Source organism: Muntiacus reevesi, chromosome 7 (assembly GCF_963930625.1).
Source record: "Muntiacus reevesi chromosome 7, mMunRee1.1, whole genome shotgun sequence".
NCBI lineage: Eukaryota > Metazoa > Chordata > Mammalia > Artiodactyla > Cervidae > Muntiacus > Muntiacus reevesi.
In genome coordinates, this window is record NC_089255.1 from 87,977,068 (window position 1) to 87,990,553 (window position 13,486).

General features: G+C 40.6%; 1 protein-coding gene across 2 annotated transcripts; it reads right to left on the reverse strand.

Annotated features, from left to right (window-relative positions):
- Positions 1-626: 626 nt before the first annotated feature.
- Positions 627-12,212, reverse strand: DIO2 (iodothyronine deiodinase 2). 2 transcript variants are annotated; one of them, XM_065940622.1, is made up of 2 exons: positions 11,978-12,212; positions 627-3,837 (listed from the first exon to the last, which is right to left on the reverse strand). In XM_065940622.1, exons 1-2 carry the CDS (start codon positions 12,197-12,199, stop codon positions 3,250-3,252), a joined length of 810 nt encoding a protein of 269 aa, XP_065796694.1. In that variant the 5' UTR covers positions 12,200-12,212; the 3' UTR covers positions 627-3,249. The 2 variants fall into 2 exon arrangements, with proteins under 2 accessions (XP_065796694.1, XP_065796695.1); XM_065940623.1 differs by having other exon boundaries at positions 3,262-3,837.
- Positions 12,213-13,486: the final 1,274 nt, after the last annotated feature.

Genomic DNA, 13,486 nt, shown 5'->3' on the forward strand with positions numbered 1-13,486 from the left:
TGTATAAAGGTGAAAGTGTTAGTCACTCAGCCGTGTCCGACTCTGTGGAACCCCATGAACTGTGGCCCACCAGGCTACTCTGTCCATGGAGTTCTCCAGGCAAGAATACTGGAGTGGGCTGCCATTTCCTTCTCCAGGGGATCTTCCCAACCCAGGGATTGAACCTGGGTCTACCTGCATTGGAGGCAGATTCTTTACCATCTGAGCCACCAGGGAAGCCCAATCTGTATGAAACACTTATCCTCTTGTGCAAGCATTTCACTTATGCCCATTCAAGAAAGTCATTATTGATTTCACTATTATTTTCTCTAAGCAATATAATAAAGTAAGTTTTGAATAGTTCCAAGACATAAGTCTTTCAAACAGTAAATGTTTGAGTAAATCCAGATGCTATAAATAACACCCAAAATTGCTTGGAAAGTATTTCTATAATAGACAAGCTAATTCAGTTTAAAAGGCTAAACTGATAGCTCCATGTAAACATAGCCTATGGGGTTGGGTGGGAGGGAAATGTTTAGGTTCTAAAAAAAGACATCATATATATATATATAAGTTTATATATGCATATATAAACTTATACCTTATACCATATATATATAAATTTATAAATTTTGCCTTGTGAGAACAGGAACAAATATTCTTCAAAGGAACATACTTTATAAAAGATAAGATAGGTGGGGTGTTGATTTCAGGGTATTGACAATACCTGTCAATTTCAGGATATTGACAATCTAAGAATTTCTCTGAGCATATCAGCTAAACACTGATTCTCCTCTATCTCAAATAATGAGTTCTTATTAAGTTCCTTAAAGATACACCACAGGAAATCACAAAAGTTCATGTTGAGATAAATAAGTTACATAGTTATAGGCTTCTCCTAACTCTGATAACACCAAGCCATTTTACATATTGTAGGATTCCTGAGCTTTGTCAATTCACTTTCTCCATTGGCCCTCAACAGCCTTTCTTCCAGTAACTTTCCTGTGTTCCACTGAACATGTCTTTGTCCCTGATATTCAGCCTTTACCTTTGTATGTTTACTTCCTACTGCTTCCTGTCTCCACCGGCCTATCCTCAGGGAGAAGAATTGCATGCACACAACCTTCTCTTTCTTTAAAAATGTATCACAGCAGGGTAGTTTTCTCATCCCCCTTTCCCCCAGACAACTGGCACTGCCTGCCTTAGCCACGTCTCATCCCCCCACCAGCTTCGCCAACATCCTGTTCCCTTATTGTACATGTGGAACAAAGGGGAGGTTTAAAGACAACAGCCTGAGTGTGCTGCCACCAACTTTTCTTTCTCTTCCCCAGGACACCACATAAATCTCAATACCATTTTGAAGATAAAAATCAAGGGGCTATACCGATAAGCCTCGAGTTACAGGGTTTAACAACTGAGGACTCAGAAGTAATCTCATCTCAATGTGATTTTCCAGAAATTCATTAATGTCACATTTTCAAAATTTGTTTCTTTGTCGGTACATTTTGTAGAATTTAGAACAGTGAGAAGCTTAAATGTTGCAGTTAAAAATAATCAGTTAAAATGGCACTTTAATATCTAGACAATAAACAATGCAGTGATGTGACTATTATGTTGCTCCATTTAAAAAAAAATGGTTTTTGGTTCTTGCACACTCAGTTCCCATTTTTTTCTGATTTCAGGCAGTTAGTTCAGGAAGATATTTTCGATTTTAGATATCTTTTCTATTAGTTTTATGATTCAATTATAAAGAACCTTTGATTGTACATATAACTATATACTATAATCTGATAACATCCTCAAATTTACAATAAAAATTTAATATACAAAATTGGTTGATCTTTTTTGGAAGTTAGAATATTAGTTATTACTTATATTACTTATAAGTAAAACTATAATATCTTCACTTTAAAGAGAAATATGGTATATATATTAAAATAGCATTATAAAAATGTACTACAGAAGTCTTAGATGACTATACCTCATCTAAGAGGAACAAAGGAAAACCCAAGTCCAAATTAAATATGAATGGGCATTCCACCCTACCACACTCCATGATCCTGAGGATTGCCTTAGAAGCAAAGCCTCCACAATCGCTGATGGGAACTGTCTCACACTTTCTCATCCTCTGTTTGACTCTCTATTGCTGAGCTCATCATTCAGAAAACACCCAGACCAAGAAGCAGTGGGACCACAGTACAACTGTAGGGATGGAGAGGGGGACCCCGGCCCCACTGGGCCCCCTGTAACACCTTGCATCAGCATCACGAGGTATAATCACCTACTGAACATTTAAGCACCACGAACATGTTTCAAAAAGTAGTACAAATATTAAAACGTGTTTTTTCCCTCTCAACCCCCCTTTCTCTTCAATCCGAGATTTATGACAAATACATTGATTTCATATGTATACTCTCTATGCTATCTTAGTGGAGCTGCTTCTTCTAGCTTTGCATATGTTTCCATGTTTCCGTGACTGACAAATTAGTACCACTCTCTACAATTTCAAGGTGAAGCTCTATGAAGCCTCCTAATCTTTCTGCCTCCTTCTCCTAGCTTGGTGGTTTGATTTGCTTCTAGCACTTTCTCCACCTCCCTAGGAAGTAACCATCAGATATCAGATGACCATTCTAACACTCCAGTGGGTATCATTCTTGATATCTGCAAATATACCTGCGAGTTCTAGGATATTTAGACTGGCATAGAGCACCACATGGCTAGAAACTAGAAGGTCAGAAACTTCTGTAACATGTTAAACAATAAGGTCCTAACCACATGGCCTGGGCTTGAAGACTCATTCTAAGTAACAATTTGGCAAATATCCAGTTGGGCTTTATCCACGCTGAATAAGGCCCAAGTAGTACGCTTTACATCAACAAGGATGGTGGCTCCCCTAACATAGCAGTCATTCCGGTAAGTCTTTTCTTCAGGTCCCAGGGCAGGCATCAGCTGTATCACTTCTTTTCTCAGGGCAGAAATGAACACATGCTGAAACAAGTTTTCTTCTTTTCAATCTTGGGATCTTTTCATTCAGGGCTTTTCACCAGGAAGAGAAGAGATGGGGCTACTATTTAGCCAAAAGCCATTTAAGTGGTGAAAGTAATATCGAGATGTTAGAGGTTTATGTTCTTCTGACACATAAATTCCCGTCTTTCAGTGAGAAAATGGGACTCAGTTGAAATAGTGGATTGAATTCTTAGTTTCCTTGTCTTTACATAAATTAAAAAACAAAAACAAAAAAAGCTCTGTTACAATCATACTTTTAACCAGCTAATCTAGCCTTCATCTCTGGCTGAAATTCTTCTCCAGCCAACGCCGGACTTCTTGCAGGTTGTAAAAGAAGGGGCCCTTTCCTCCCAGATAAGCAATTTTCTGTCTCTGAACAATGCACACGCGTTCAAAGGCTACCCCATAGGCGACGTTGGCATTATTGTCCATGCGGTCAGCCACAACTCGGCACTGGGGCGGCAAGGAGAAACGCTCCAGGAGCTGGTGGGCTGCTGCGCATCGGTCTTCCTGGTTCCGGTGCTTCTTTATCTCGAAAAACAAAGAAGAATCCCCAGGCACCGCCCAACCATCTGAAGGATGAGCCTCATCAATGTAGACCAAGAGGAAGTCAGCCACGGATGAGAACTCCTCCACCAGTTTGCTGAAGGCTGGCAGCTGGTTAGTGAAAGGAGGTCATGTGGCCGAGCCGAAGTTGACGACCAGCGGGCGCTCAGGGCTGGCGAAGTCCAGGAGGTGGCACTCGGTCCCATCCACCGTTTTCGCCTGGGCACCACTTTCGCCGGCGTCACCTCCTTCTGGACTGGAGACATGCACCACGCTGGAATTGGGGGCATCCTCACCCAGTTTCACCTGGCGATGGAAAACGAAAGAGAGAGGCAATGCCACGTGAAACAGGCGCTCACTTCACTCTGCACAGAAACAGCTGGCTCTAACTAAATGCGCTACTTCCTTCGGAGGATACGGTAAACACCTATCGACGTGAGTAAAGACCCATCATGGCAGGTAAGGTGATGAATGGCCCCACAGAGGATAAAAGTCTTTTTCATTCTGGCTCGCCGCTAAAGGTGATTTTTCCATCCCTGAAGGTACTGCAGCTGACTGTCTTCATAATTAAGTTGAGGCTGGTGTTCTTTACTGTCCTTACTCCCTCAGTGCTTAGCTCACAATATGTAACAAATGATCAATGGACTTCATTTTAAAGTGAAAAGTGAATGGTCTACTTTAAAATAAATGATCAGAGTTGTGGGACATGGCACCTCTTTCTGAATTCCCACTTCTGAATTCTAAAGTACTCAGGAAAGTCCTTTATCGTCTTGCCTATAAGTCATTTAATCTGAACCAGTGGACAAGGATACCAGTGGGCTTATTCCTACCCAGAACTCGAAAACCTGGGGTCTGCCATTTATAAGAAGAGTTACCCCCACTTAATCTCTTAAGTGCTGCAGCTATCCCATCTGTAAGATCATAAATATGATGCCCATCTTCCTCGTATGTTTATGGAAAGATGACACAGGGAAAAGAGCTCTGTACACTGTATATCATTGTGGGAGTGTAAATTGCGATCATAGATGCCATGCAGACATGTGAAACTGAATACCGTTTTTCTGAGCAATTATATGTTGTAATATAATTATTCTTAGAAGTGATTCGAGCTCTCCTTGGTAGGACATCCTTTCCGGAGGTTTCTATGGCTACTGCCTAGTTTGGGGTTCTTTTAACTTAGAATGTCGCCATTTCTATTACAGAAACAAATGAATGAAAACGTACACTTTTATCTTTTGTAGAATCTGACTTTTAATTTCTCATATTTCATGTGTGTGTTAGTCTGTTTCACTTTCGGAAGTCACAAGCCATTTACTTTCCTACCATACATTTTATTAACAAATTCCTCTGAATTATGGAATACTCGGGCAGAAGAGGTGTAGAGCAAAATTGTTCTAGGTGCTCCCTTTGTATGTGGTTTAAATCATTGAACACAGACTGAATGTTTGCTGGCCTTTGAATCTGTAAATTGATAATAAAAAGCAGGCAACATAAAAGAGCCAATTACTTCAGTTTGAATTAACAGAATTGGATCTTCCCCTAGAATGGTTTAATCAAAGCCAATAACATTGGGGACAACTTACAAGAGTATAATTGATTTTTATACACTATCCTTAATATTACAAAACACTTCCAACTGGATTCACTTCTCCCCCTCATATAAATACCACTGCATATAACATTGCTGTTAATTGAAGTCACTTACAAGCGGATTGTTAAAAACTCAACAATCTAAACTGATATAAAATAATCAAGGGGTTTCATGGAGAAGTTTCTACCTGATGTTAATGCATAACTTGTTTTGACTGCAGAAGAAGAAGTCAAGAAATCCTTTATCTCCCTTGTGGAAAATCCTAGCAGGGCAGGCTTAAAACAAGGACTATAAGCTTTCTAAAATAAATCTTAAAATAATAATCTTCTTTCTTAGAAAAGGAAGGTGGTATTGTGATTGAAATAAGTACATTTGTTTTCAGTCATTGTCAGGAAAAAGGTTTTCTTTATATTAATGTTCCTGGTTAATTTGTAAGTGAAACTAGGTGAAGTAACCTAGTAAACCACTTTTAGCTGGACTGTTTAATATGAGCTACATTCATCTCTTGAGATTTTAAAATGTACTTAAAATGTAAAGATATACATCCTAAAGGTATTATAACTTTTTATTTTAATCTGTGGGTTATTTTTGTACTTCTTTGTAGATTTAGATAAAAGGTAGCATCGCCTTCTCATTAGATCTTCCCCATTTAAAAAAGCAATAATGATTCTAGGATGGCTGCTTTCAACAATATTGTTGCGCTGTGTTTCTCAGCATACTGTGATACAAAGATCTGGATGCATTCAGACCAGTCTGAATCCACTAGCTATTGTAGCAACTTCTCATTAAGTGAGGAACCCACACACAGGAGAATCATCATCTCTGGACTGCAGACTTGTAGGTTCCTGATAAGTAGAAAACATCCACTTGCATTTTGGAGTCATTTCTAAGAACGGAACAATTGTGTTGGCCTTGTGACATGGGCCTCTGATGCACCTGACTCTCACCCAAGCTCAACTGTTGATCCTTGCATTATGCCTGATTCTTCAACTGAGTAATCTAATCTGACCTCAGTCACAGGGACTCTCTTGTTACCTGTAATTAATTTTCTTGGAAAGTTAAATAAAGCACCTTCTACTTCTTTAGTGACAATGTATAGATCAGCCACATAATTTTTCTCAAAATACAAACATGTTAGTTCAACTTAGAAAACTTAGAACAAGTACAACACCTTTATTTTAAAATCAAAAGTTAGGATAAGCTACCAGATATATCATGTTCTTTAGTAGGTGTGTTGGTGGGGCAGGGGGCAGAGGTTGGCATTTTGTTAAACTGGAGAATGATGGATATGTATGCTTGGAATTTTTTGTTAAATAAAGTTTTGAATGAATGGTAGGTGTTATCATCTTAGTTAAAGATCAGTGAAGCATTTTACACTTAATAATAACCTTGACCTACAGTGAACATCAGACCTCACCAAGGCAGATGATTTCAAAGGGTGAACCCCCCGGACCCCCACCGAAGAGCACTCTCACAGGCCACACCCAATGCTGTTGGTCTGTTCTTGGTCATCTCTGCTGGTCATGCATAAAATGAGAGTAGCCAGTCCTCTTCATTTTGTAAAGCAGCCATAGGACTTGACTGCAGATTAGAATGTCATAAAAAGAATTATACTTTTGTTCATGAGGGTGATTGGGTAAGAGAAAATGCACAGGTATGCACAATGCTATTACTACAACTAGGAGGGGAAAACACACACCCATGATTTGAAGGGCCAGACATGAGTAGACCAGTAGTCTGCTTTTATAAATGTCATATTCTAATCACAAAATTTGTCTATTTTTGCTAAAAACTGCTGATATGGGATAATTTAGCAACAATAAAGGAAAAAACCTTTTTAAAAATGGAAGTCTGCTTTAAACTGAAAAAAAAAAATCTTTTAGATGGATATTATTGTTCATTTCTCACCTTCCTATTTGGTCATCAAGAAAATTAAGTTTGTACTATGACCAAAGTTTCAAAGGGTGAATTTCTGAGTTTACTCTGCTTCACACCTTGCTAAGGTGGAATGGGAGAATCACTGCTGTCTTCCATGATGGAAGATTCTTTCCCCAGGAGCAAAACATTCCTTGACAAAAAGCCAAAATGATGAAGAAAATAAAGTTGGTCCATAATAACATTTAGGCTGCAGGAAAGAAGCTCGACAAAAACAAGTTATCCCCTGGTACTCCCAAACTCTGTTTTAATTTCCCACAGTGGCACAGAAAGTCTCCTGGCCACAAGTTACCTATCATCTTAATTTCTCCTTCTTAGAGGGTTTGTGTTTGGTTTTTGTCCTTAATGAGACATATTTGCCAAAGAGGCATTCAAAAGGCATTTTTTACTCTTGCGGAAGAGTAATTAGGTCGGTACCTCTTTCCCTGCCAGCATTAGCCGCTCTAAAGAGAACCCTGCCCAGTATTTAATGCCCAAACACAAGAAGCATCATTTCCACTAATTGGTCTTGAAGTTCCGATGTTCCCAAAGGGTCCCTTTATTTTGCAAGGATCAGAAAGGACATACGTAAAATGTAATATCGTCATCACTGACTTTTATGTCTCTCATCTGCACTATTACATTTGTCCTTTCTTATGTTTTTTATAATCAACATCAACACAACACCAACCAGGGAGGGAAATAAAGGGTTTGCATTTTTACAGCAGAAGACATCTCTGGGCCAAGCTCAAATGTTGTCATAGCCATATTTATAAATATGAACAAGAGTGTAAATATATGGAGTATATTTGATTCCCTAGATGATAGGATCCCTTTTGCTGACAGTTTTCAGTGCATGAGGACAAGGATAATGCTGCTTTAGCATGTGGACTGTGAAATGCAGGGCAAGGGGAAGAAAAAAGAAAGAGCCATTCATCAAGTAGAAGCTGGAAATAGAGCATATACTACTAACCTTGTTTTTCTTCCTTTTCCACAGCCTGAGAAAGGCCTCTGGACAAAATATCACCTAATCTCATGATAGAAAGTAAGGCAAATGATAAAAATGGGGGTAGGTATGTGGCAGAATTCTTTTTACGTCTCCTTCTTGCTCTCCAAAGCCCTGGAATGCCTCTATTAACTATCAGGAAATTTCAAATTCTTTGACATAATGACCAGGCTCCGTCAATGTCTTTACAAACCTGGCCAAACAATTATTAAGCAGCATTTTAACCATTTATATTCAAATTGACCAAATGAATCAGAGGATCAGCTACCTACTCTTTCCTCTGAGTTCAAGTCCCTGTTTGGCCATATTCTTTTTGATTTGTAAGTTGAAAACATAACTCAAAGCTCTATCATTTCCCAGTGTTTTATCCAAGTGATGAACAAACTCTGGCAGTAGCCTGCCTTGTGTTCTTTGGGGAATGTTTGGTTCTTAGAAGAGCCATTTTCCATTATAGAAATGAGTGTCAAAAGGCTGAGGGGAGTGAAGAGGAGGAGGAGAATGTTAAAGAGACCCTTTCAAAACCAAAATTATATGTTCAAATGAATATGTTTTCTGTGCCACAGCAGTATTGAGCATGTAGGAGCTAAAGTGCGTGTCAGCATCTATACTGTGTGTTTACTTTTACACTTCATTTAGGTAGGAGCCAGCCTCCCAGACAGAGCCGTCTGCTTACTGGTTGTATTTTCGTGTCTTTGAGCACCAGCACAAGGATGCAGTGTTAGATGCAGTGACACTGACTAGGGAAAACTTAAATAACAAACATCTATTATGCACCTCAATCTCTCAACAAAATCCATTAGATTTTCTTTTTTCATCAAAATCATGCTTGGGACTCCCTCTAATCAAACTCAAATTATCTCTACAGGCTTCCCTAGAAAGTTCATTTTAAATCCCATGCAACATTCTAATGAAGAAGGGTTTTCTGTTTTATTTTGTCCCAATTTTTTTTTTTTTTTTTCATTTCTTTGTTGCCTCCTGCAGAAGCCAGACACAGGGCTAACATTTTTACCGCACTTTCTCTAAATAGCTTCTCAAGTATCTGCCATTCAACAACCAGGAGAGTTAGAAATGGCCTGCCTCACTGTATGGTATGTGCACACTCTACATCCCGGAACACTCTGCTTCTGGGGGTGGCAGCCTCAAGTCAGGATTGTGAAACAGGGTGATACCAAACAGAGACTCCTCCAGTGAGTCTCTAGACATGGCTACACCCAATGACAGTGGCCCAGATGACAATAGCATTCGGGGAAGTGATTCAACCCATTTTAGAGGTTCTGGGTGACCCTGAAATGCCACCACCACCCTTGCTATACTTGGAGATGGAAGAAGACCTAAATTGAATGCAAGCTGTGTTTACCACGTTTCCAGTCATCACACACCCAGTCCAGTCTTATCTCAGGATATATGAGTTCTTGGGTTGCTTCTTCTCATGGCAGCTATTACATAAGTTATGAAAACAAACAGCATTACATCAGTCATGAACTTGGTCACTAATCAAATCAGTGGACAGAAAGAGTACAGAAGAACACAGACCATGTGCAAAGAAGAAAACAGATCACTCAAGCTTCTCAGTCTCTTAGAGGAGGGACAACAAAACATTGCAACACAATGAAACACTATACATTGGTGAAAAAACAAATAAGTGATCAAGTTTATCAAAGAGGCATGTGTTTCCTTTCCTCCTTTTATTTCAATAAGCTGCTGATTAGGAGAAACAGCCTCACTTAACATGGGTGGGTGACATTACAACCTCCATAGTTTATGTGAGGGCATCTATGGATATAGATAAAATTCTCCAAAGCAGTGGTTTCTCTTGTATGGCAAAAGTCAATGACTTTCAAAACAAGGAAGAGTTTAATAGAGATCAAATAACTGACATTGCCATGTTATCTCCTATCACCTAGGAAAAACAGATACAGGTGAAAGAACTTCCTAATTCATAATACACCTGACACAATTGTGTAAACCCCACTCTCCTCTAAATTCTCTACCCACCAAAATGAAACATAAACATTCAGTGTATACATGTGTGCAAAAGAAGTGATCATCTCAATAGCTCCCTCCCACATCACCCATTCAGCCCATGTATATAATATAAAATGAGGTTTTGGTATTAGAACTTTGAGTATCATTTAATATTATTATAAAGAAAATTTCACTTACTAACAAGTGCTCTTAACTCTTTTTCTATCTTTAAGACAACAAATACAAACCTTTTGCAGGTTACTACCAATAACAAAGACAAGTGTCAGAGTCAAACTTTCCTAATTCACCATGAATATTTTCTTCTTAAACATTTGTTTAATTTTCAGTGGAAGGATCCTACTCCAGATTCCTTGTTACTAGAAATGACTTCCTTTCCTATGCTGGTGCAGAGATATTTTTTAATTTTTATTTTATATTGGAGTATAGTTAATTAACAATGTTTTGCTAGGTTCAGGCATACAGCAAAGAGATTCAGTTATACATATAGATATACCTATTATTTTTCCAATTATTCTCCCACTTAGGTTATTACAGAGTATTGAGCAGAGTTCCCTGTTCTATATTATAGGTCCTTGTTGATTATCTGTTTTATAGACAGCAGTGTGTACATGTCAATCCTAAACTCTCAATCTATCTTTCCCCCCAACCATTCCCCCCTGGTTACCATAGGTTCATTCACTAAATTTATTTTTCTGGTGTTTATTTATAGAGGACTCGTTCTCTTCTTCCTCTTATCCTAGTTTTCCAGCTGTTTCTGAGGTTCTGCCTGCCTATAATACATCACCTCACTAGTTCCCATCTTCCTCTTAAAGCCCCTTCCCCAGCATCTCAGGCAAGGTCCCTCCATACTGTTGGGGAAATCAAGGATGTCTGCTTTGATAGTAGCTTTTATGGGATGAGTCAATTCTCCCTAAGCTCAGGGACCTTCAGGAGTCACACGGGCATAGGCAGAGGGAGCAAACTCACAAAGGACCCAGTGCCCTTTCCTCTTTGCCCCTTAAGATCTGATCCAAGGATGCTCCACCACCTTGAAGCAGCACTCTTCCCTTGGAAACAAACACCTCTCTGGTTTTGAGAGGGCAGCCCCTGGGACATGGCTTCGGCAGGTAAGTGAAGCCACCGCTCCATGGTTCCAGGCACCAGTTATAACAGCTTTGAGACTATTGTGAACCTTAGACTTATTTGCTCGGTCTAAAGGCAACCTGGCTAAGTTTTGAGAAACAAAGCAAATGTGGTTTCTCGAACAAAGTCTGGATGGTTGACAGCTTGTTCTCAGATCTTTCCTTTTCAAACAGATATCGAGTTAACTCCGGACTCAGTGCCGGATAACTGCTTCAAAAGGCTGAAATCCAGATCAAGGCAGGAGATGACGGGCATACGGACTTGCTCCCATTAACTCTTACTTCTACCAGGAATGAAGCTGCAACCAGCTGAATCACACCTGCTCTGTTATTTCCTTAAATCTTGTCAGCTCTCTGAGAGTTCTGCGTGGTGTTGTCTTTCTCTCCCCCGCTTTTTAGTGCCCACCCATTAAACAGTCTTTCCTAAAGTCTCACGCAGCCTCTCATCAAGCAAAACATCAAAACTGCCAGTTCATGATGAGAGCAGAATAAAGGCAGGGATCTGCCCTCCCTGGACACCTTTCTGACGTTTCCCAGCCTTATTCTACAGGCACAAATACCCTCTGCTCCCAAGTCACAGCAAGCCACTCCTGACTCCTTCTGAAGTCACACAGTCACTGGGACTCAGTAATATCTGTCATCCCCAGATCTCAGGTGTGCGATCGGGCGACAGGTGAAGAGAGTAAACACCCACGCATCACCCTAGGGCCTCCAGACAGGGCTCCAGAGTGCTCACCCCCAGCTCCTGCGGGCATCGGGTCCCCTCCAGCATCTCCGCCTCCCCCCTACCCCATGGCCCTGCGGAGGAGCCCCTGGAGCGCCGCTCACCTGTTTGTAGGCGTCGAGGAGGAAGCTTTTCCAGATGCAGCGCATTCCTTCTGAGGTCAGCATGCGCCTCCACTGCCCGCGAGCGGACTTGGAGCGGCTCAGCAGCAGCACCACGTGCTTGAGGAGAATGACCGAGTCATAGAGCGCCAGGAAGAGGCAGTTGGAGAAAAAAACTGGCAGAATCTGCAGTGTGATCAGCAAGTCTACGCTGAGGATGCCCATCTTCTCTGCCTCCCGGGTCAGTTCCCTTGTGCGCTCTGGTTCCCCTTCACCCTCTTATTTAAAAGGAGGGGGGTGGTGATGGAGAGGGGTGGGGGGAGGTGAAGGGGGGGTCGGGAGTGGGGGTGGGGGGTAGGGGGAGAGAAGGAGGAAAAGTAAATTAAAAAAGAAGCCCAAGTTGTCTCCTTTTTCAAAGAAGCAGAAATGGTAAGACCAAGTCCCAGTCTCTCCAGCGCAGCAGTTGGAGTGTGCCCATCAATTCATTCAATTCGGAGCTGCTGCTTTTTTTTTTTTTTTCAGGATTTAAGATGTTAAAAAAAAAAACCCAAAAACAAAAACAAAAAAACTGGCGTACCGGTCCCTAATCCAGTTACCCCTCTCAGAGTCGGTTCAGGCAGTTCTACTTTCATTTCTAAGCACCTATGAGACTGTGGCAGAGATTGCAAAATTTTCTGTAGCTTTTCATTGTCTCTGTGTTCAGAAACGTAGCCCGTTTCTTTCTAGAATTGCCAGAGTTTTGAAAATGTGCTTTCAGGGTAGTTTTTTCCCCTCTTTACTCCGTTTACACACACTTTCTGTCCTTCTCCAGCCTGTCTCACTCTCTCCCTTCCCCAGGAGCGTCTGACTCCTCTTCCCCTGACTCCCTCTGGCTCCTTCCTGCTCTGTCTGTGGTGCAAAGTGCCTCTCTCTGCAGCCCAGTGAGTCTCCCTGAAGCCTTTTATACATTCCCTGGCTAATTGCTGCAATAGAGAAATGAAAGCCTAATCTTGGTAAAGATCTTGACGTCATTGAGAAAGAGGGCTTTACTTTGGCCAGGACTGCAGTGAATAGAAAAGCAAAACTCGACAAGTTTTTTTTTTTTTTTTTTTTTTTTTAGAAGAGGGGGGGTGGCAGAGGGACAGTGGAATTTTGCTTTGTGATTTAAAGAGAGAGGAAAAAATTAATACCTTTGAGGGTTTTCAGGAAATGCTCCCAAACTTTGGGAAAAGTTATTTAATATAGCATGTGGGTTGATGGGGAAACTCTCCTCTGATTATTATTATTGTTCTCATTTATTTATAAGGGGTTTGGGAAAGAAAGGTTCCTGGAAGGCAGGTAGAAAAGAGGAAGAGTGATCATACATGATCTCTGTTCTCTTTCTTGGAAGATGTGAATGCTTACCTTCCATCTTTATGTCTACATCCTACAACTATCTCCCGTCAGATTTGTGACCTAGGTTCTTTAAATATTTTTGAGTCATGATCTTATTTAAGAAAATCCAAACTGTGAGGTGGAAAACTTTTAAACTCT